General features: G+C 42.3%; 1 protein-coding gene and 1 long non-coding RNA gene across 2 annotated transcripts in view; one reads left to right on the top strand and one right to left on the bottom strand.

Moving 5' to 3' along the window:
• Nucleotides 1–15,583, bottom strand: part of SPMIP3 (sperm microtubule inner protein 3) — a 23,402-nt gene extending 7,819 nt beyond the window's left edge. Inside the window, exons 1-3 of the mRNA XM_006198808.3 lie at nucleotides 15,495–15,583; nucleotides 10,653–10,721; nucleotides 4,409–4,504 (exon numbers count right to left, since the gene is read on the bottom strand). Coding sequence (XP_006198870.1) covers nucleotides 4,409–4,504; nucleotides 10,653–10,708 — 152 coding nt within the window. The 5' untranslated portion in view covers nucleotides 10,709–10,721; nucleotides 15,495–15,583. The remainder of the gene's footprint in view (nucleotides 1–4,408; nucleotides 4,505–10,652; nucleotides 10,722–15,494) is intronic.
• LOC116285237 (uncharacterized) lies at nucleotides 6,565–24,423 on the top strand. The gene is made up of 3 exons (XR_012063539.1): nucleotides 6,565–6,817; nucleotides 23,763–23,858; nucleotides 24,222–24,423. It is a non-coding gene; the product is annotated as an uncharacterized lncRNA (long non-coding RNA).

Here is a 24,423-nt window from a genome sequence, read left to right as displayed (position 1 = left end):
TCCCTTTAACATCCTTCCTCCTTCCCAGTCACAGGTCACAGAAGGTGACCTGCATCAAAACTTCCACTGGATCTGCTCATGCATGGCTACTGCCCATACTCCAGACCTTCCCATACTCCAGACCTTCTCAGTGCTCCTTTGGAATGTAATTTTTCTATGGATGTTTGGTTCCATCAAGGAACCAGTGCTTTCTTTTGACTAGACTAACCACTATGGTATGGTGTGTACTGGTATTCGATGAACTTGAAATTGATAAACCCTTCCTGTACCTCCACTCAGATGACTAACCTCTGAAGGTGAAGGTAAGTGTAATACCGAAATATTTTCATACACTTGTGGGAGTATACATTCAATGGTGCAATTTGTTTGAGAACACTTCAGTGATATGTAATAATACGTTTAAAATGTGTATATATGTTGTCCTAGAAACCCCAGAAATTAGGAATATCAACAAAGACTTAGCTCTAAGTTGCTTGCCAAAGTATTTTTATGATAATTAAAAAGAATGGAAACAACCTTTATATGGGAAAAAATAAGGAATTACCACAGACAGGAATGCCATTCCACCATTAAAAGTGATGCTGTAGAACTATAATTTTTGAGATGGAAGAAAGTCCACAATATATTATTTTATCTAAAGAAAGATTGAATTGTACAGTTTAAATGAATGAATCATATGGTATGTGAATTATCTCAATAAAGCTGTTATAGAAAAAAAGGTTTCAATCAACAAAATATTAGAAAATGGATTTCAACAATACATTAAAAGGATCATATACCATGACTGAGGGGGTTTAGTCCAGGATGCAAGGATGGCTCAATATCCACAAATCAATCAATGTCATGCACCACATTAACAAAATGAAAGAGAAAAATCATATTATCATCATGCACAAAAAGCACTGACAAAATTCAAAATCATTTATGATAAAACTTTCAACAAGCTGGGTATGTACTTCAACATAATAAAGGCCATGTATGCCAAACCCACAGCTCACATCATACTCAATGATGAAATGTTTTTCCTCTAAGATCAGGAACAAGATAAGGATGCCAATCTCCCCACTTTTATTCAACATAGTATTGGAAGTCATATCCAGGGTAATTAAGCAAGAAAAATAAATAAAAGGCATTTAAATAGGAGAGGAAGAAGTAAAGTTGTCTTTATTTGCAGATGACATGATCTTATATATGGAAAACCTTAAAGATGCTATCAAAAAAGTGTTAGAACTAATAAACAAACTCAGTAAAGTTTCAAGATATAAAATAAATATAAAATATCTATTGTTTCTTCTATGCACTAATAATAAACTATATGGAAGGGAACTTAAGAAAATAACCCCATTTGCAATTTCATCAAAATAATAAAATACTCAGGAATAAATTGAACAAAGGAGGTGAAAGATTTGTACACTGAAAGTTACAACACTGATGAAAGAAATTGAAGAAAAATAAATATAAAGGTATTATTTGCTCACAGATCAAAAGGATTGATATTGTAAAAATTTCCATACTGTCAAAGCAATCTACAGATTCAGTGCAATTCATATCAAAATTCCAATGGCATTTTTCACAGACATAGACAAATAATTCTAAAATTTGTATGGAATCACAAAAGACCCCAGAAAGCCAAAGCAATCTTGAGGAAGAACAAAGCTGGAAAATCACATTTCCTGATTTCAAACTGAATTATAAAGCTATAATAATCAAAATAATATAGTATTGGTATATAAATAAACATATATATCAATGGAACAGAACAGTGAGCCCAGAAATACATCCATGCATATATGGTCAATTAATTTATGACAAGAATCTGAGTATGTGTGTGTGGTACTGGAAAGGGGAGTGACAACGGATGGGCGGAGAGGTGCTCTGTGTGGATAAGTGTGGAGGTGAACCAAGAATTCCCTCCCACTTCTACTTGCTATTGTTTTTTTAAAATATATTTTTATTGAAGTACAGTCAATTTATAATGTTGGATCAATTTCTGGTGTACAGTATAATACTTCAGTCAATAGGGAGATACATACATTCTTTCTCATATTCTTCTTCACCATAGGTTACAAGATACTGAATACAGTTCCCTGTGCTATACAGTATAAAACTGTTGTTTATTTTATATATATTAGTCAGTATCTGCAAATCTCAAACTCCCAATTGATCCCTTCCCACCCCCTTCCCCTCCTACTTGCTATTGTTTTGTGCTTAATAGGTACTTGGTCCTGTAAAGTGGGTACCTTATATGGTGGGCAGGAGCACGTCTTTCCCTACAAAAGCTTGTCTCCTGCTGTCAATCAAAACATTAGCTGTCTGATGAATGTGTCAGTCTCTTTGTGAGTTTGGGTTCTGTGTGACTGTCACTCAGTCTGGTCATTTCTTTGCTATTGACAGCTGTGGCTTCTGAACCAGACCCTGGCGATTGCCCCTAGACCTACCCCTGCTGGACTGGCACCTTCTCTGCCTTTGCTCTGGGTGTTTCTCCAGAACCAGAATATGCTCCATTTTCAAGTAATACATTAGTATTCTGAAGACAAGATTTTCACTCAAAGGAGAGACTTTAGTTCCATCAAGTTGTTGGAGGAATATATCTGAGGAAGGTAAGCCATTAGTTTCTCTAAGGCTAACCTTGGGCAGGCACAAGTCTTGTCAGAGTCAAGGAAAGTCAAGATTCCCTTTGCCTGAGCTGTCCTGTGGCAGGAGGAGGAGGGTGAGGCATTGGAGTTAGGAGAACGGTCAGAGTCCACAGAACACACGTGGGGAGTGCCCTGGGGAGCCGGCTTCAGGCAGTAGGGCTCGGCTGTTTCCTTCTTTGGTTTCCCCTGGCAGGGGACAGCACCCTAACAGGAGTTTAATGTAAGTATGTATCTGAGTTAGAACAACGAGTCTAGAACTGGGAAGCAGAAAATGTGGATCAATTCACGTCCCAGCTTTTACACAACCAGCTATCCTTCAGGCAAGACGTGTCACTTCTCTGGGCTATGCGTTGTTTATCTAATTAGATCGGAATGTCCTCTAAAGCTATTTCCAGTTTGATCGCCTATTACGTTTGGACTATGTGCTGCTTTATAGTTGCCACGTCTCCTTTTCTTTGGAGAATAGTCAGGACATGACTATATCAAATGCAATTAAGAGAAGAAAAGAAGTTTGTAAGATATACTAGATGATGATAGCAATTTTTATTTTCCTATAGTCTGGAATTTTACATCAATTATTTTATTTAACAGATAAGACAACTGATTCTCAGAGAAGGAATGAAAATTGTCTAAGATTAAACATTTCCTAAGTTACTCAGATTGCTGCTTTAAGTGCTGTGGTTTCCAGCCTCCTCAAACTAGAAAATAACATCAAAGGGCCATTTTTTTTCCCTTTTTGTTAAAATCACATACAGGAAGGCATAAATCATTTAGGCAAAATTTGTAATTTTATTGAGGAGGAAATTGAGTCTCAGGAAGTTAAAATGCTAAACTCATGATATTTCTTAAATTTCTTTAATGGGTTAATAAAACTTAATTTTTATTGCTAATTATAAAAGTAATATAAGTTATCAAGCACCCAATATTCATAGTAGCACTATTTACAATGGCCAAGACATGGAAACAGCCTAAATGTCCATCAGCGGATGACTGGATAAAGAAGATGTGGTATATATATATATATATATATATATATATATATATATATATACACACACAATGGAATGTTACTCAGCCTTATAAAGAATGAAATAATACCATTTGTAGCAATGTGGATGGACCTAGAGATTATCATATTGAGTGAAGTAAGTCAGACAGAAAGACAAATACCATATGATATCACTTATATGTGGACTCTAAAAAAAGATACAAATTTTATTTACAAATCAAAAACAGACTCACTGACCTAGAAAACAAACTATGGTTACCAAAGGGGAAAAGGCGGGGAGGGATAAATTAGGTGTTGGAGATTAACAGACACCTATTACTATATTTAAAATAGATAAACAACAAGCACCTAATGTATAGAACAGGGAACTATATGCAATTTCTTGTAATAACATATAATGGAAAAGAATCTGAAAAGAAAAAATATATATGTATTTATATGTATAACTGAATCCCTTGGCTGTACACCTGAAACTAACATTGTAAATCAACCACACTTCAACAAAAATTTTTTAAAAGTAATACATGTACTTTTTGGAAAAATCTGGAAAACAGAGAAAAATAAAATACAAATATCTATATCTCACCACTCATAAAAGAAACCATTGTTAATAGTCTGTCGTATTTCCTGCCAAACTTTTCTATCCATTACATAATAGTAATTAAGACTGTTTTTATTATCATTACAAATTGTGATTCTTATTTTTTATTTATTCCAATTTTAGTGAAATTTTTGGAAATTAAAATTTAAGAAGGTGTCTCACCTGGGAGATCTCTTCACAGTATAATCATAATGGACTCTTGCGAGCTGCCCAGGGTAATAGCCTTGGAGATCCTTTCCTTGATGGGGGATGAATATACTAGTGGGGAAAGTAAGGTGGTGAGAGAAAAGCAGTTATTATGATTAGTTCTTTACAGAGGAATACCAGCTGTGGTAAAATAAAAAATACATTCAGTCTTTATCCCCAGTTCCTGGCACAAAGCTCCTAAAATCCTTGGACTCTCTTGATAGGAGTGTCTTCTGTTACCCATTTTTTTCAGGGTTGAGTTTTCAGGATTCATAAGGAACTCTCTGACATGTCAGGTATTACATTCAAAATATCAGGGGAAAAAAAAAAAGAGAATATGTAAGACCAGTGAGGCAAATGTTGATAATTGTTGAAAGATGGGCATGGGTAAATGGGGCTTCTTTACAGTTTATTTTTTCACTTTTGATATTTTTACAGACTTCCTCAATATTTCGTTTGTTTGTTTTTTAAACTCTGATAAGCATATTGAGGCTAAAAATGAAAAGGCATTGTGAAGGTCAGAGCACAAGGCGCCTGTAAGCCTGGCAGAGGGACTCTGGCCCTGCCTGTGAGGGCTGGGTTACCAGAAGTTTGGAAGCGCAAGCGTAAGTGAACCGGATGGACAGTGGGAGGAAGTGCTTCTAAGGCGTGAAGGCGAGCAGGGTGTGGACAGCTGAAACCCAGCGGGGTCGGGGGAGAGGGGGCAAGGGCTAGAGGTGCCCCAACGTTACACTCTGAAACGCATTTTATATTTAATCACTCTTCTTTTAGATTACAGTGATAGCATTATATTGATATTTTAAAATTAGGTGTAGTTGGATGATGTTATTGAGACAGATTTTATTTCAGAGTAGTAGGGATATGATAAAATATTTGTTAAGGGAAAAAGGGAGTGTGTTGTCTGAAAGGTTGAAAAACCACTGATGTAGGAGATAGGAAATTTCTGCAAGATTTTTAAGAAGATTAATCATGTAAGGCAACTGTTTAAAGAAAGATTTGGCCAGTGGCAGCGTGGAAAACAAATCTGAGGACAATCTGACCGGAAGTAGGAAGACTGGTTTGGGAGGCAGTGGTAGTGATGCATGTGGGACGTGGGAAACTTGGAACTTTGTGGTAGGGAGGAGAGGACTGACTGAGGCTGCTATCAGGAGGGAGGAAGGAGGGTGAAAAGGAAGGAAGGGTCCAAGACAAGGCGGAGGCATCAGGTGTTGGGCAGAGCGCTGCTGTTTTCCAGGAGAGGGAACATGGGAAGGTGAGACCTGTCGAGAGGATGACTATAGCGTTTGTGGTATGTGAGATCTTCCGGCACCTTCCTTCCGCAGATTCTGAGCGCTTAGTAAGTGTCATAAGAATTCAAGGGGAAGGGTCAGTAGGAAGTAGTATGTAGTTTTGCATGAAGTAGCTCGCCAAATACATAGTTTTGATGATGCCTGGAACTTAAACTATGCCTCCCGGCCAAACAGCATTTATTGAATGTACATAATGTTTCCTGCATGTGTGAGGTTCGCAGATTCGAAACTGACTGAGAAGCAGTCCTTGACCTCATGATGCTCTTCATGTGCGGAAATAGTGATCTGAATGAAGGGTCAATGGGAGGAGGAGGGTGCAGCTCAGTGATAGAGCGCATGCTTAGCATGCACAAGGTCCTGGGTTCAATCCTCAGTACCTCCATTAAAAAGCAAATAAATAAGCCTAATTACTTTGCCTCTCCTCAAACAAATTTAAAATAAAGGGTCAATGAAGCACAAGGGAAGGGTGTCTAGGGTTTGGCAAGTAAACGGGAGGGGGAGGGAATTATAGAAGTCAAGACTTGGACAAAGTTGGGATCAGAGGAGTGTGTGTGGGGGCCAGGGAGGACCTTGCTATCGAGCTAGCATGGAAGGCAAGTGCTGTAAGCAGGGTGGGTCTGTCTGTCTATTCAAACAGGACCTCGGGGAGCTCAGATTTTCAGAAAAACCACAGGCTGTCTGGGCCTGCCCAGTGGCTGGGCTAATATGACTGAGCCCTGAATAGTAAATAGCAGTAGGGGATTAAGACAGAAGAAGAAAGAGGAACTGGCACCATAATGGGGAACAAATGACGTTTCTGACGTCCTGGGAGTAGGAGACACAGCTTTCTCGGGCCCCCATCCAGTTTCTGAGCCCCACCTTGGAAAGATTACCCAACAGGCATGTTCTGCTTTGCTAGGCTTCCAGCTGGAGCTCCAGAGTGACTGGTTTCCCACAGCTGCTGTCCAGTTTGAACTGGGCTGTGCTTTGACTGTGGGTTCTTCACTGGGGTGGGTATAAGAAGTACCTGCTGAATCCAAGGGCTGACGCAGGCACCGCTCCTTGGAAGCAGGATGTACACGCTGTTTTGAGAATGGAAGCCGTTCTCCAGCACCAGGTAACACGCCCTGCCTGAAGTCCCCAGGCGTCTCTCTTGGGAGGTTTTGGAGGGGAGAGAGAGGAAAGTGTGTACGCAGGTGGGTGTTCTAGACCATTTTATTGACTTGGCTTTCAAGGTCCCTGAAGCAGCTGTAGAAAGGCCTTTCCTTCTCCTTGGGTGGGAGCAGGAGTCCAGGTGCGCCTGATTCCACCGCACAGTGTTTACCAGTCCCTGACAACTTGGCTCTTTGAGGTGATACGTTCAGTCCAGACAAGAGCAAACCTGTCCCCTGGTGGGGTGAATGTAACCGGAGCAGGATACGGGCTTAGCCCAGACAAAATCCAGTAGCACAGCAGGGGTCAGGAGTGGTCATCCCTCAAGGGCCTGAGGTGGCCCGTGCTACCCTAATGATGCAGCCGTTACATCTGCGTCGGGCCTCCTGCATTACAAAGCGTCTTTACAGAGATGATCTCATCTCCTTCTTACAGTCGCCTTGCCAGGGAAACATGATCAACACCTCCTTACAGAAGAGGAGACTGAGGCTCAGAGAAATTAAGTGGACTTTCTATCACCCGCTGATAAACGCCGGAAGCATGAATCAAACCCAGTTTCCTAAACTCCACGTCACAGCCAGAGCCATCTCTGGGTTTGTGCGCTGACTTCCGAAGAGTTCAGTGTTATTTTTGCGTGAACTCTGATGCCTCACTCATAGGCAGACAGGAAGTAGGTGTCCGGTACCAAAGGAATAGGAGGAGAAGCAGACATGGCAGTGTAACCAGAAGCTGCTCTCAATTTAATCAAACACTAAAACTTATTTCAGGCTCTGAAGTGTCTGCAGTGTGCTAGCTAGGGACGCAGTGACGGTGAATATTGCCTTTCCACCTGAGAGTTCACCATCTGGTAATAAAAGCCATATTCCTTAACCAATATATAGCATGCAGTGAGTGCTGTACCACTCAGGAAATGGAGGCTCAGGGGAATAAGTAGCTTACCAAGACATGGGCTAATAAGCACAGAAGGTGGGAGACCAGCATCCCCATGCTCTCATCCCCCAGTCTCTACTGGCACCACAGTGTCTCCTCAAGGAAGAGGGGAGCCCCAGTTTCCTCACCAGTAAAGTGGGGGTGATGCTATCTCATGATGATTGCATGAGAGTCAACAAGTCATGTGTAAACGTCCTTGGGGACGAAAGTATCGCCTACGTGTTAGATGTTGCTGTCCTTCAAGGCAGGAAGGTCTGACGCCCACAGCTGCCCCCTGATCTCTCACAGACTGCTTCAGTCGGTGTTTTAAAAATCCATTTCAGTCTGACATGAATTCCACATCCATTATCTTCCACACCACACTGGGTTTAGTCCAACTGAAGTGATCTTTTCAAGGAGCATCCTGGGCTCCACCAACCAGCCCAGAACTCAGCCTTGCCCCTGAGCGACAGGGGTAATAAAATTTGCATCTGATATATTTCTTATTATGAGACTTTAGTGTGGTCAATGCTACTTGTGAACCGTTTCATATTTAATTTTATTAGGTGCCCCCTACTGGTTTGTAATCCAGTTTTCCCTCCTCTAGCCCAAGGGTTAGGCACTCAAGGATGAACAGGATAAATGCTTCCAGAGAGGAGCAGCAGAGGGCAGGCCTTCTGCAGGTACTGTCAGTCCCCAGGAGGCCAAACCGCAAAGACATGACAGAAATGAGTTTTTCTCATTGATTCATTCATTTTTATTTTTCCAACAAATGTGCACAAAGGACCTACCAAATGTGGCAGTCTGCTAGGGAAAGTGGCCTACGCCGGCGGGGTGTGGACAGACAAACAAGCCCTGCCCTTGGGGTTGACCCAGAGGTGTCAAGGGCAGTGACCAAGAGTGCAGGTGTTGGCGCTGGACTAGTGGGTTCAAACCCTACCTCTGCCAGTTTCCTACTATGTAATCTCAGGACGGTTACTTTCTCACTCTGTGCCTCAGTTTCCTCTCAGTCGCTGTGAAGATTAAATGAGTTAATATGCACTTAGAACAGTGCTTGCCAGTAAGAGCTGCACAAGTGTTAACTATTATTCCAGGAGGTGAGGCAGACAGGAAATAAACACAAAATAATTGGAAGCTGTGACCAGAGTCACAAAAGGAAACCAAAAAGGGTGTGAGATAGAGAATAATGAAGGTAGAGAGTGGGGCAGAAGGAGAAGACCTCCCCCGGCCGGGATGGTCAGGGTGGCCCCATCTGCCCTCTGGGAGCTGACAGCAGAGCTGAGCCGCAAGGGTGGAAGGGGGCTAGGTAAGCAGAGTATGGCTGCAGGAGATGGTGGGGAAGGCAGTGAGCCAGGGAGAAGGAACGAGACCAGAAGCCCCAAGGGGTAAGAGAGTGTGGCCTGTGGAAGGAAGAAAGACAGTGGGGCTGGAGCTAAGAGAAGACTGGAGAGCCAGGCAGGGCCAGTTCATGTAGGGCTTTGCTGGCCCTGGCCACAGGTTTGGGTTTCATGCAGAATGAAATGGTTGCAGAGCTTTGTGCCACAGAAGACTTTGATCCCATTTGCGTTTTATGGCGCTCACTCTGGAGAATTATAGTAGGAGGACAAGAGTGGCGATGGTTGTAGATGAACGGGGACGAGGCAATGGTGGTTTGGATCCAGTGGTGGCAGTAGAGGTGGAGAAAAGCATTCGATGGGAGACAGATCCTGGGGGCAGAACCGAGGAACTTGCTGAAGGCTTGGTCCCACTACTGTTGCAAAGGCAGGAAAGGCACAGAAAGTGGACAGAGATCCTCCCTACTGTGAGCACTGCAGGTGGAGGGTCATGTGCATGCACAGTGGGCCGTCTCCCGCTCTGACTCCCCACTGCCAGGCTTGGGCCAGGCCCGGGACTCTGACTCCAGGCAGCAGCAGCCAATGAAGGTTTGTTTCCATTTTCCCCAGGAGATGAGACCACAGTTAAAGAGGCCCAACAGTGGACAAAACAGACGCCAAACACACACAGGAAGACCGAGGACTTGTAGGGAGGCAGAAGTCAGGAAATAGTGGAACCCATCCCTGTTCCTCTCCACCCTGCTCCCACGACATGTGAGTTACAGGGAGGGAAGAAGAGGTGCTCTGCTTTCTCTAAGAGGGCTCTTGAAGCATCTAGGAATGGAGCATCCTTCCTTCACCCCTCCGGTGACTTCTGGAAGCAAAAGGACTTATCTTTGTTGACTAAACATTGTTAAAAATAACTAAATACTGAAATAAACATGAAGCTTGGTCAAAATCACAAAGTCAATATGGCTGCGGGAGGTTGACCCCAAAGTCACTTGCTGTGTGAGCGTTTCTGCCCCAATTCCACAGCTTCCCAATCCTTGCAAGACCCCACAGCCAGTGGTGAAGGGAGGGTGGGGTTAGAATTTAAGACTGTTACCCAGTATCTCTCAGAAAGTTGAATTTAGCACACTAAAACATGTCTAGGAGTTTTATTCTTGGGCCATCGATGATCTTGGGGAAAGAGTGAAACTCTGCTTAGTTTCCGTCTGTGCAGTTGCCTCCCCATGTTGCAAAAGTGTGGGAGGGGTTTGTTTTATCCCAAGCAGAGCAAATGGGTCCCTTCTGAAATTTGGGCTTGGGTTTCTTGCTAGAGCTCTTCCCAAGCAAAACCCACTATCCTTCTAATTGTTTGGGAATTTGGAATTGCCTGTTTGCTTGGATTCTGCCATGAATGTGGGATTTTTTTCCTTTTTTTACTACTTTCTCTAAACTCAAAGGAACTTCACTAGAATCTCTGGCAGCATTTCTCCCTCAGTCAGGGAGCAGCAGGGTGAGGAATTCCAGTTCCCCAGGTGTCATCTGTCTGCCCTGCTGCAGCTCTAGAGGCATCTTCATCTGGAAGAACATTACCTGGGTGGGATCCCCGGGCGGCGGTCAAAAAATTCTCGTAGCCGGATGGCAGCCATGATGGATAGGATTCTGGAAAAAAAAAATTAGAGTGAAGATTCATGCTGCAAGTTTACACACATTTGCAGGCGTGAGCTATCTGGTACTACGAAGTCTGTCTTGAAAGTAGAAGGACTATCCAAAGCTTCTGCTAGACTATTTAAGGAAGGAAACAGACTATTAAAGAAGCAAGAAGAAATGGAAAGCATAAGCCAATACATGTAGATACACCTTTCCTTAGAAATAAAGAGTCCTGTGTGAGTTGGGCACTTAGCCTCCACCTCGTCCTTCTTAGGGCGCCTTCCTGCTGCACCGGCTTGCAGGCTAAGCGCTGCGTCTTCATACTCTCTCACAGCTAGAGTTCTGGAAATGAGTTAGGGTCCTCCAATCAGATGTCATTGAGCGAGATTTGGAAGATGAAAACGAGACAGAGGCTGTGTCCTGCTGCTTTGACTTTGTTTTACTGGCAAGCAAGGCTGTGATGATGTGGTATGTCTCTTTCTGCAGCAGAAATGCTAGTGTCCAATCTCCAACTTTGAGGGTGTTGAGAGGCGATAGTGTTGAAGGCAGCACTGGAGGCTGTGTTGTGGTGTTCAAGCGTGAATGTGGAGGGGGGCTGCAGTGGCAGTGCTGGTGGCTTTGGGACTAGGTTCTTGAACTCACTTGTTTGGAAGTAGTTTCCTGATCAGGACACATGTAGCTGCTTCCACAATGAGTCAGTTTTGTGAAGGTGTTCTAGAAGCTTCCTGGGCGCTTTCCCCAGAGCCTGCTCCTCCAGCCCTTCCCATGATTTTGTGAGCACCTCATTATCTACATCCAACCCTTTCTGTTTTCTATACTGACCCCAGATTTGAACATATAATATATAATGTTTCTAGTCTAAAATTTCGTATTGCACCTGACTGTCCACTGGAGAGTACTTGCCCCAGAAAACCTTGTCTAAATATTCACTTGAGAAAGAGTCTACAAATGGGGAGGAAACTGAGTGCCTGGGGGACAGAGGCAAGAGAAAGCCTTACTTTTTTTTACAGTTTACCTTTTGTGCACCTTAGGACTTTTGTACTATGCATATATATTACGTATATGCAAAGATAGCTGGGCCTCTGATCTGCATAAACATGATGTAGCCAGAGGACATTGGACCTGTGGCAAGTCATTTCCACACTGCAGTGAACTGAGTGTGCAATTCATATGTTGAATTTCCTATGTTGAAATTCCTGTGTTGAAGCCCTAATCCCAAGGTGATGGTATGTGGAGGTGGGGCCTTGGGGCTGTAAATACGTTATGAGTGTGGCGCCCTCATGAATGGAACTAGTGCTCCTATGAAAGGGACCCCAGGGCGCTCCCTGGCCGTCTGTCTGCCATGTGGGGATACAAGAAGTTGGCAGCCTGCAACCTGGAAGGAGTCTCACCAGAACCCGACCACGCTGGGCCCCCGATCTCCATCTTCAAGCTTCTAGATCTGTGAGAAAGAAATTTCTGTTCTTTACGAGTCACTCAGCCTGTAGTAATTTGTCACAGCAGTGTGAACAGACTAAGGCATTTGCTTAATGCCTTACAGTATTGATGACTGATGATTGCAAAATATTGACAATTACAATATCTTTCTGGAGGGTTAAGTGATGCAGAAATGTATTTGTGAGTGTTTTGTAACCTAAAAAGCACCCTTGAGAAAGGACAATATATGAGTTTCTGCTTATGAGCTTGTATTATGTATCAGGGAAAATGTGTTAACTCATAAGAGCATCTCAGACACCCTACAAAGTGTTATCACTACTGACAAAAGACTGAGGCACTGAGAAGTAAAATAACTTCCGAGGGACCAAGGTTAGAACCCTCTGGCTCCAGCAGCATTAATCTTAATGACTACACTAAATTGAAGCAACCACGGAGCACCCAGACCTTCAGCCAAAACAAAACTGGGACGTCCCCAGACAAGCAGTAACCAGGAGGAAGAAAGAATTGGAGAAAAGAGTGTGATGCCTCCCTCTCTTCCCTTCTATAAATTGTTAACTTACTGTCCACAGGCCAGCTGGCTGCTTTATTTCATCTCTGTGTTTTCAAGCAACTTGAAACATTTCAAACAAGATTATTTTATAACAGAACAATTTGGCTATCCAGCAGAGCCTGTTTATTACAAAGTGTGTTTTTACTTTTATCACTGCTGTTATTATTTACAAAAAAGAAAGGAAGAAAGAACAAAAGAGAAAAATCTGAGTAAACACAATTGAGTTCTTGCTTAGACTCAGAAAACATGGTGACTGCTGGGATTTGGGTTCACTAAAAGTGACATGCTGGAGAGAAGAATGCAAGATATTCAGGACATTTGTGCTTCTAACAAAGACAACACCAAGTGTGCCTTTGATGAGAGAGTGATTGCTCAGTGCCTAGGAATTCTGAATCAGCACCATAAGGAACACCAGTCCTGGGTGGCCGTGACTTGGCTATGGGGTGAAAACATTTTCAGAGGAACACATTAATAGCCCACTTTAAGTCTAAGTCTAAGTTTCCAGAATAATCAGAAGACCTTCTCTGGAAATGGTGACATTGCCATTCTGCACCTTTAGCGAGTGCCTCTACCATGTGTATAGAGTACCAAATCACATTTTTTTGTGATTAGTTATCATCTCTTGAACACGTAAGAAAATGTAGTTTGCAGTAAGTTATGTCAGTGCATTTTATTTCAGTTAATCTTAAAAAATAGGATCACATACCAAATCCGAATGCAACAATTATGAACACATGTTAAACTTGCATTCGTGTCCGAACACACAACCAACATCGCACAACTGTTGTTCTCGGCACCGTGAACAGTGCAACTTTTATTTTCTTTAAAATGTATAGTTTTAAAAGATGCCTTAATGGAAGATTCTCCCTCTGATGTTTCCTTCAAAAAATTCTTCCAGAGCAAACAGGAGTTCTATCTATACCTTCATCCTACCTTTCATTCAGGTTTTCATATTAACCCTAGGAAACCTTGGACATTTTTTTTAAAACTGAAATACAATCTGCTCAGAGTAAATAATGCTGTAAAATAATATGAAAACCACCCATAAATAACTATTTTCATTCTCTCTCTCTCTCTCTCTATATATATATCTGTGTGTGTGTGTATATATACATATATACACACATACATATATACACACACACACACACATATATATATTTATTTACACACACACACACACACACACTTAAATACTTGAAACCACAGCAGACATTCTATTTTTTTTTTTTTTTGGTTTTCATGTAGCAATTTATCATGAAAAATTCTGAATTCTGATATTTAATGTTCTTTTGTGTTGTTTGGTGAGACCCACCCATCACTCTGTTTAAAATAGTACTTCCTCCACTCCCACCCCTGGACTTCTTATCCGTGCCCTATGCTTAATTTTTCTCTGCAACTTTCACCGTCCTCTGCCAAACTGTATGTTTACTGATGTATCCTGTTTCTGTCTTGTCTTTCCCATTAGAGAGGGATCTCCAGGAGGGCAGGGAGCTTTGTCTGTTGTGTTCACTGCTGCATCTCTAGGGCCAAAGATAATAACCAGCACGTGGTAGACTTGTAATAAGTATTTATTGAGTAACAGAATGTGCCGTCATTTATGAAACCCAGTCCCCTAATGTTGGACATTTTGGGCATACTGAACATCTACATGAATATATTTTGATCTTCTTCAATTTATTTCTTAAGATACCTTCCTAAAAGTGAGTCAAGATTTAGGCATCTTCATGGCTCTTACTTAGGAGGATTTTGGCCACCTCCATTAATTAATGCTGTCTCATAAATCAGTATGGTTATACCCTCAAGGCACAGAAATTAAAATTTAATAATAAAAATTTTTATAATGCTGATATTCAGAAGGTGAACTAAGGTAAATGAATAAAAGATGTACCTTGCAGCAAACTTCCTCAACGTTAAAACTCAACATGCTGACTTCAGGAACAAATATGTGAGATTTATTTTGCCAACTTTCTCAGCAACTTTTTGGTCTTAGAGAATATATTATGGATCAAATCAGAATACAATAACATAGTCAAAACCCTGATAAAATCTTCCTATTTATGGTAATATTTCTTAGCAAGCCATGAAGGAACTTCCTCAACCTGATAGGAAACATCTGTAAAAACCTACAGCTAACATCATAATGCGGAAAGGCTAATTTGTTCTTAACATCAGAAATGAAACATGACCATTACTCTCACCACTCCTGCTCAGCGTGGTCCTGGAAGTCCTATTCAGTGCAATACGTCAAGAAAGTGAAATGAAAGGCAGACCGATGGGAAAGGAAGAAAACTCTGCCTGTTCACAAATGACGTAATTGTCTGTGTAGAAAATCTCAAGGAATCTACAAATACATTCTTAAAGACAACAACTGTTTTTTTTTTTTAAACAAGATCACAGGATACAAAGTCAACACATGAAAAATAATTCTACTTTTATACTTAAACTAAAAATTTGGAACCAAAATGTAAAACACAACTATTTTCAATAGCTCAAAAAACGAAAAAGAAGCTTTTGTCTTCTTGAATCACACAGGGTCAGATACCTTAATACAAGCATACCTTATTTCTAAGAAAAAAAAGTTGAGCTAAAACTATTCAAATAATTCAAAGTTGAGAGGTATGACTGTTCACTTTTCAACAGAATTCTTGGCTTTACAAAATGTTTTGCCACTAAGTTTCTTTAGCTTGTGAGCTCCTTGTCTCTAGAGCATTCAAAGTGCAACCGGCCATTTAGTAATACAATCACGAAGTGAGAGGAGAGAGAGGCAGGAGCAGTAACAACCATAGAGCTGTTACCTGCTTGGGCTGCAGTGGGTGGAGGCCTCCTTGTTCTTAAAAGCAGTCCTCCGAGGACAGCAGTTACTTTAGCTGCCTCCTGGTGTTGGAGGAACTGCAAAGGCTCACTGCAGAGTTATAGGACTTGATCCTTTTACATCACTCAGAGGGTATTGTGATGCACTGTGGGCTAGAAAGTTTTGCTAGGTAATGCCTTTCAGGTCTTGGGCTTATAAAAAGCAGAGATCCTTTGGTCTTTATGTGAGACCCACATAAAAGAAAGGTCTTTATGTGAGACCCACATGAAAGAAAGAATAAAAATTGGTATGAAAAGGAAAACCATGTGGGCAACTAACCCAGATTATTTAAACACAAGAATTCTCTTTTTTTAAAAATAAAGATTATTCTAAAGGCAGCAGAAGGTCAAAGATCTGGGAGGTGCTTTATTGCAAGCTAAAACTGAGGAAGTAGGGGTTGGCATGAGGGACAAAAATATCCAGCTCTGCTTGGTCCAAGACTAGATCAGGCTCCATCCTGCTATTACTGAAGGCATCAAAGGAGACATTTAATTGTTTAGAAATACAGTTCAGAACAATTCACGGAGCGTCCCAGCAGCACCACCATACAGAATAGCAAGTCATAACAGAAGAACAGATTGGCAAGTATGTTCATTCAGACAAACTTTTATCAAAAACAAAAACAAATAAAACACCAGTGTTATCCACAGTAGGCTGTGGATACAGGAACACTTTTCAGTTAAATAGTGTAAAGTTTTTTTTTTTAAAAATTGAAGTATAATTGCCTTCAATAGTGTATATGATAGGTGATTCAGTATTTTTATATGTTATGAAATGATCACATGGTAAGTCTGTCTCCATACAAAGTTATTACAATATTATTGACTGAATTTCCTATGCTGTACATTACACCCCTTATGACTTATTTTATAACTGGAAGTTTGTACCTCTCAATGCCCTTCACCAGTTTTGCCCATCCCCACAACCCTGTGGCAACCACCAGGTTGTTCTCTGTATCTGTGAGTTTGTTTCTGTTTTATTTGTTCATTTGTTTTGTTTTTTAGATTCCACATATAAGTGAAATTGTTCAGAATCTGTCTTTCTCTTTCTGACTTATTTCACTTAGCAAAATACCCTCTCAGTCCATCCATGTTTTCAAAGAAGAGAAGGTTTCATTCTTTTTTTATGGCTGAGTAATATTTCGTTATACACATACACACACACACACCACTACTTCACCCATTTGTAGAGCAGCGGGCACAGCTATCTTCCATGTCTTGGCTATTGTAAACAATGCTGCAGTGAACATTGAGGTGCATATATTTTTTTGAATTAGTGTTTTTGTTTTTTGTCAGGTAAATGCCCAGGAATGGAATTGCTGGATCACATGGTAGTTCTACTTTAAGTTTTTTTGAGAAACCTGCATACTGTTTTCCATAATGGTTGCACAAAATTTACACTCCCATCAACAGTGCATGAGGATTCCCTTTTTTCCACATCCTTGCCAACACTTGTTATTTCTTATCTTTTTGATGATACAGGCAGAGATTGTTTGATTATGCTTCACATATACTTTGTTTTTTACAAAGTATAGGTTTGTGGCAACTCTGCATCGTGGGTAGTCAAGGTTGACTACCACTTGAAATGATGGCTGAGGATGGCTAAAGAACTTGTCTGTAGTCAAATAACCAGGCTATAATGAATCTAGGATTTGAACCCAGCTTTGTCTGACACTGAAGTCCAGGTTGAATTACATTTTAACTAAAAATGTTTTAATTCTTAACTTTAAGAATAATAACTTATGTTCTTTATGAAGGAGAAAAACCAACCAACCAAACAAAAAATTCCCTTGTTCTTCATGAAAATGTACCCAGCACAACAAGAAAGAAAGGTAAAAGATGAACACAAATCTTATTAGTTAGAAATTATCATTGTTCACAATAGGTGAATATCAATTTAGATGTCATGTTAAACCTATAAACAGATTGCCATCAAGAGTTGATAGCTTTATAAATAGGAATAATTTTGGAAAACTGGGGTCATAATATACAATGCCATATAAGTAAAAAATTAAAATATAACTTAAGTAATTAAAAACTACTTAAATAAAGAGTCTAGTCAAAAGTTATGACGACTAATCTACACAGTATAAGTCATCATGTGGATTAGTCATCTAAACCCCTCTCACAATAGGGACTGCTTTTACATAAAAATGCTCACTGATACAAATTTTTTCAAGCTTGTGTCAAGCTTACTGACCTCTAATACATAGTTATCTATTCTCTTTAGCTTTACAATATCCTCCAAATTAAACGTCCCCTCCTGGGTTTTTTGTAAATAGTAAGCTAGAAGGGCGCTAGTGGTACCATTCTCCAAAATTCGGTTGTAAAGCTATCAGTCCACCATTCCATCATGTCCTATTGTCATTTGACTCCCTTAAAAGTCAAAGTATTGCTAGGCCATCCTAACCACTCTCCAGGGAAGCAATCATCACCTTTTCTCATGATGCCCAAATCTTACCTTCTAGTCATCTTCTCTCCACTTAATCTCACATTTCTTCCTGGGTGACATCAGAGAGCTCTGAGCTCTCCCTTCCTCATCTGCACAGAGCATCTAAATATTATTGTAAAATAGCACATGTTCTCATAATTCAGATAAACACAGTTTGCAACATTAAAACAATCAGAAATCCTTCAATCCAGGAACACTACTGTTAATATTTGAGCTCATTAAAAACATCCCAGTCCTTATTGGGGCAGGGTGCCGTGGTCTATTTAGATCCCCATGAGGGTTGGAACAAGAGCAGCCTCCACTTCTAGTGACCCACACTGTGTTCTAGGACAGAACAACTGTGCTGAGTATTCCTCAGCTACTTTCCTGAGACCTCCCCTTTCCTTGTCACCTTGAATATGGAGCTAGCCCTACGTGGCAAGTTCCCCTGCCATTCCTTTGGTCCCCTTGCTGGCTTTCTCTACTTCTCTATCCTAAAGGTGCCTTTCAAGCAAATGAGCCCTTTAGCCACAAAGAGGGTGAGGGTCCCTGGAGTGGAGAACGTGGTATCCTGCCCAGGCTCTCCCCCTTGGGACAGAGGCATTTCCACATCTGCTTAGAGTATATATTGCCTCTCGCTACCTCACAACTGAGTCTCCCTCCACAAGCTGCCCTTGGCTGAAGAATACAGTCTTCCAGACTTTAAGCTCCCACCTGTAGGCAGCCTACCTCCAGTGACACCTGGCCTCAGTTTGGACAACTCTGAAGGGCCAGCCCAGCTCCCATGGTTCCTGTGAAACCAACTGGCTGAGCTTGAACTGTGGTGTCTGAGCTCACTTTCTCCCTCTACTCAGTCCTGCTCCCTTTGTTCCAATACAGAGGTAGTTCCTGAGACTCTTCCCCAATAAACCACCTCCATACAATTCTCTGTCTCAGGATCTGTTCCCCAGTGAACCTGACTTAAAAGAGTTGGCTTGAGGAGTTGTCAGAGGAGAGGTTTTGAAGTGAAGTTTGGAATTTCATCACCCACTGGCAGACTATTGGTGAGGACTTCAGCACCGGTGGCAGGTGCAGCAGGCATGGCTGTGGCATTCTGTAGGAGAAGAATTGTTAGGACTTTCATTTACGGGATAGGGGAGGAAGGGAACCTACTGGCAGATGCAGTTTCTCAGGCAATAGGGAGGTTGGAGGAAGAAGTAATTATGACAGCAAGGAAGCTGGATGGCTCTTGATGTGGACAGCTGTGTTTTTCAGTAAGACAGTGAGCCTCTGAGGGTCATTAATCATTAATTTAGACAAAATGTGGAAGCAGAGGACCCCTTTTGCAACACATAGAAAGGTGCTCAATTGCTGTGGCAAGAGGGTAGAAACAGATGAGAATCAAGCTCAGGACTTAAGTGTAATGGGGGTGGAGCCCAGAGAAAAGCGCCAACAAGTTTGCTGTGTCAATGTCAAGGCCATAAATGGAAAGGAGTGGCAACCTAAGATCTGGGATAGGAAAAAGGGTCAATGCACTTGGGAACCTTGAAAAATCAGACTCATCGGAATTTCTGGGCCTGCGCAAGTGGCTCCTCCCTTTTAAGGGTTATTGTTCCTCTCGTGCTTAAAGGCAATGCAGAGACCATCTTCTTTCTTCAGAATCTACCCATTTTCCCTATTCTGGCCACCAGACAATACTTAGACCAAGGAAGAATATAACCTTCAGGGGAAGTGCTGGACCTGCTAAGAGAGGAAAGAAATTATGAGTCAAAAGAATACAACCTGAATTCGAATCATAAGGACAAGACTAGGCAAGCTTAAATATTTCTATAAAATAACTGGCCTAAACTCTTCAAAGACGTTACAGAAGATACAGAAAGGCTGAGAAGCTCTTCTAGGTTAAAAGACTAAGGAATAAGACAAACAAAAGCACGATGTGATCTTGGACTGAATCCTGGCCAGATTGTCAGAGGGCTCTCCAGCCGATCCAGGCTGCACCTGCTGGAGCCCCAAGTCAAGGCAGTGCCCGCGGACATATCCCAGGTCAGCCCTTTCCCAAGAATTTCCCTCCTAAAAAGAGTTGCCTCTGCCAAGACACCACATTCTTCCTGGCGCAGCCCACATCCAGTGGCCCGTTAATGTTGGCTATGAAGTCCAGACTCCTGGCCCCCATTGGGAACATCTCCAAGGTTCCCATTCCAGCTCCCATGCCATTGGCTGAGGCCTTTGAGGCAAGTGACTCACAGCTCAGCTTATCCCTTTGCCAGGTCCTGTTTCCTTCACTCCCTTAGAAGTGTTGCTACAGGAACATACGCCAAAACCTCCCCCAAGCAAATGTCTGTCTCAGATGTATTTTCTGGGAAACTCTATGTAAGAGACCAACCCAAAGCTGAAAGACCACTCCCTTTAAAAGAACCACAGCTCTTGGATTCTCCATCTGCCTCCAGCAAATGCTGGGGAGGGGAGGAGGAAATGGTGGCCAAAGATTATTCCATTCAAACAAGGCTTAAAAGAAGAAAAAAAAAAGTTTCTTCCCTGTGATGAAAACAATTCTTCTCAAGCTTCTGGTGTCTTGCAATTGGATGAAAAACAATCTGAAATTTTAGGAACTATTTGACACAATACTCCTCATTAACAATTAAAAAATTTCTGTTTGTCAGGCAAATATTACATAAATATTTAAGGAGCACCTGCCAGGTGCACTGGCTGCAAGGAGTGAGGAAAAGCTAGGAGGGCTGGAGTCACACACAGGCCAGAATTGCAGCTCTGCTGGTCGACTCTGCACCGGGCTACAAAATAAGGCAAAAAAGCTCTAGAAAGGCAGGCACCAGGACAGGTCTCGGGATCCAGAAGTGGGGTTCCTGGCCCCCTGGGCACTGAAATTGATATGACGATGACACAGCTCATCTGTCGGGGTTAGGATCACATAGCATGGACACAGGCCCTGGGGAAATAGGATCAGGCAGCCACTCCAACTGCCTTCGACTTACGTAATGATGACAATTACTGTTTTGTTATATGAGGCTTATGTAAGAGTGATTTACTTGCTTTAATTGTTTCATGTGTCAGCAGACCAAGAGATGGGAAAGTCTCTGAAGAATCCCCAAACAATAGGATGTCTCCTGAGTCATAAAATCATTGTATGCGTGTTATGGACTGAACGAGTGTGTCACCTCGAAATTCGCGTGCTGAAACCCTAGTCCCCAGTGTGATGGTTTTGGGGTTGGGGCCTTTAGGATATAATTTGCGTTAGATGAGGTCATGAGGATAAGACACCAATGATGGGTATAAAGTTTTTTTAAGGAGATGAAGTGTGAGAGAGAGGGAGCGCTCTGCACGTACACGGAGGGAAAGCCCCGTAAGGACACAGCAGAGGGCAGGTCAAGAAGAAAGCTCTCACCAAGAACCAAATCAGCCAGCACCTTGACCTTGGACTTCCCAGCCTCCAAACTGTGAGAAATACATCTCCGTTGTTTCAGCTGCCCTGTCTGTGGTCCTTTACTACGGCAGCCCGAGCTAAGACCATACATATCATTATCCTGCCTTCCAGCCCTGACCCTCTGCCCCCTGATGAATTAAGTCCCTGACAGCTCAGTCACCCAGGCCCTACATCTGGGAATCGCTGATGAGTCCCGCGCTCTCTGCTCTCACCTCCAGTATCTTACTGCCTGGTTTCAGTTCTTCCTCTCACTCGTCTCACTGTGCTGTTCTCACCTCCCCCTTAACTTTGGTGCCAAGGACCAGCACAGGTCTCAGGATCCAGAAGCAGGGGTTCCTGGTCCCCACCTCCTGGCTGCCTCCCCACCACACAGCCCCATTCCTTCTTGGCTAACAAAACCCCAGTTTTGTCAGGGCTGCAATTGGCCCAGCCCCAGTGGATGACTCATGACTCATTTCAGCCAGTGGTGGCTTTTCTGTCCTTCCTCTTGGTGCCTTGTGATGTAGTTCAGGTCAGTGGGACATAATAGGGACTGCTGGGGGTTGCTGAGCAATATTGTCCTCACTGTGGGTGAGACATCTTTCCCCATGCACCCCTTCCTTGCTTCCTGACTGAGACCACATCTCGGAGCCCGGCAGACACTTTGGTGTCGATGAAGGCCATGCTGTCATATGTGCTGTCGCCTGGATCTGGGACACTTCTCCCCCTTTGTCTGCCTGGCTGATTTCCATTCATTCTTCATCTAGGGAGCCTGCCCCACCCACCTGACTCTGTACACTCCTGGGCACTATGGACTGTTTATTTGTGTCTTAGCCCATGTACGCCTGACATTTTTAAAGTCCGCATGCATCTTCTCATCTTTGTGAGAAGCAGCATAAGTTAGTCAAGTTAGTTAAGAGCAAGAAATCTGGCCTTTCAAAGACTTGGGTTCAAATTCTCACTGTGCTACTTTAATGGTCTCATTGGTCATTTCTTAATCTCTAGGCCTTCATGTTGCCTTTGGTTTGAGAAGTGGTAATAACAATATGGTCTATATCAGAGGATTTTTGTGGAGAATAAAGAATCCATGTATATAAATTATGTAGCTAGCATGTGCTTGGTTCATGGTAACATCTCATCAGGCTTTAACTACTGTTACTATTTCTGCTCTGGTACCTACACGAAATCACTTGCTGAGTGGTTGAGCTCTGATTCCTAATTCAGTTCAGAACCACTGACTCCAAGTCCAGTGCTCTTTTTCCTGGACTGTAGTTTAGGGGAATGTAGTTTAGGGGAATTAAAGAAACGAATGCTTTGCTGATGTCTTGGGCTCAATGAGCTGCTGTTGTGGGCTGTGTAGTGACACGTGCATGTGTCCTAACTGGCATCACTCAGTTAGACCCAGATGTTACTTGATCATCCAGGCACTTAGAATCTGGGAAAGAGTGCCTCTAGCCCAATGCCATTACATGAGGAAGCCCAAAACCCTCTCAAGATTTCAGTGAATTGGGGCTGGAGAGGTACCAGGGTGGTTATGTTCTTATGTCATTTTTCACTTTAAATTACAGCTTCTTCAATTTGTGGGTGTGATATAGACTGCTATTTGTCCCCCAACATCCCTTCTGTCCTTCCTCCATGGTGACAGAATCTTAATTTTTAGCTGAGGTCAGGATTGACAAAACCAAAATTCATATATTTTCTCAGCTTCCTTTCTATTTGTTCAAGAAAATATGTATCAAGACTAAGACACTGGGATGGAGCACAGGGTGGGGAAGTTGTTCTCTCTGGCAAGGAACCCGTTCCAGCATGGATACTAGACTCTGGGAATCAGTTTTGGGAGATGAGAAATGTAGTAGGTTTTTTAAAGCCAAAAGAGTAAGTACTACTTCCATCTTGTATTAGAAAATCAGGGTCTGAGGCTGCTGATTGGCTGGTGACATGTAGAATTTGCTGGTTAAGGAAGCACTGAGCTGTCTGGGAGCTATGCCGTCTATATGGGTCCCCACCTTGCGGTCGTGGCCTCCAGTGGCCTCTGCTCAAGTGAGGGTCTCAGTGCCCAGTGAGTGAGGTCTGCATCAGTGTCAGAAGCTGGGTCAATGTTTGTGCATCTACTTGTGGCTATGTGTCTAATTCTGGCCAAAGAAATGCGAGTGGAAGTGTTCTGTGCCATCTCGGGAAAATATCTTCAGAGAAAGAGGCATGGTCTTCTCCTTCCTGTTGGATACACGTGAAGATAAGATGCAGGGATTTGAGCAGTCCTGGGACCATGTGGTAGAAGCTCTGCATTTAGGATGGTATAATAGTACATTTGAGGAAGGCTCGCTCCCTCACGATTGTGGAGCCACCAAAACGATGCTTGACTGCTTTCCCTTGAATTTTGTTTAGGTGAAAGTGCACTAAGCTTCGGTCTTCTTTAAGCCTGTCTCTGCAGAGCCAAACCCACGTACGTGCTGAGCAGGACAAGAGCCACCTTCCTTAAAGGTAATCTTGTTTTTAAATAGGACTTTTCCATTCACTCACTCCTCTTCATTCATTCATTCTTTGAAAACTGTTAAGTATTATATACCAATACTTCCTTCACCATATACTTAGGAAAAGACAGGAAGCTGAGTATAAAACCAGTGGCACTTGAGAAAGAGTTGGGTGTCATTGTGACTAACATCCTTTTTTAGTTCCCAAGCCTAGTGTGGCCTCTAGGAAGCAAAGATTGACTAATCACATGGTTGTCACAACACAATCAGAATTTACAGTCATGGTTAGAGCTAATAATAACCATGGCAGGATATGAGCATTTGTGCCGTTTTATTGTGGGAACTTGTTTTGTTTCTCTTCCTTTCTTTGCAGCTTCATGTAGCCTGGTAGGTGAGAGCAAATGCTTCCCCATGCCTCCTAGGAGGCTTTGAAGACTAGGTCCAGCATTTGGGATGATAATCACTTGAATTTTGGCTCCTTGCTACCATGTCATTGGAAGGTGGCAAGACCCTAGAGAAAAAATGCCTTGGATGGGAACCTGGAATGTGGACCACCATTAAAATTAAGTGCATGG

The sequence above is a fragment of the Vicugna pacos genome, chromosome 23 (genome assembly GCF_048564905.1).
Source record: "Vicugna pacos chromosome 23, VicPac4, whole genome shotgun sequence".
In the NCBI taxonomy this organism is placed as follows: Eukaryota; Metazoa; Chordata; class Mammalia; order Artiodactyla; family Camelidae; genus Vicugna; species Vicugna pacos.
This window is presented reverse-complemented; position numbering and strand designations above follow the sequence as displayed.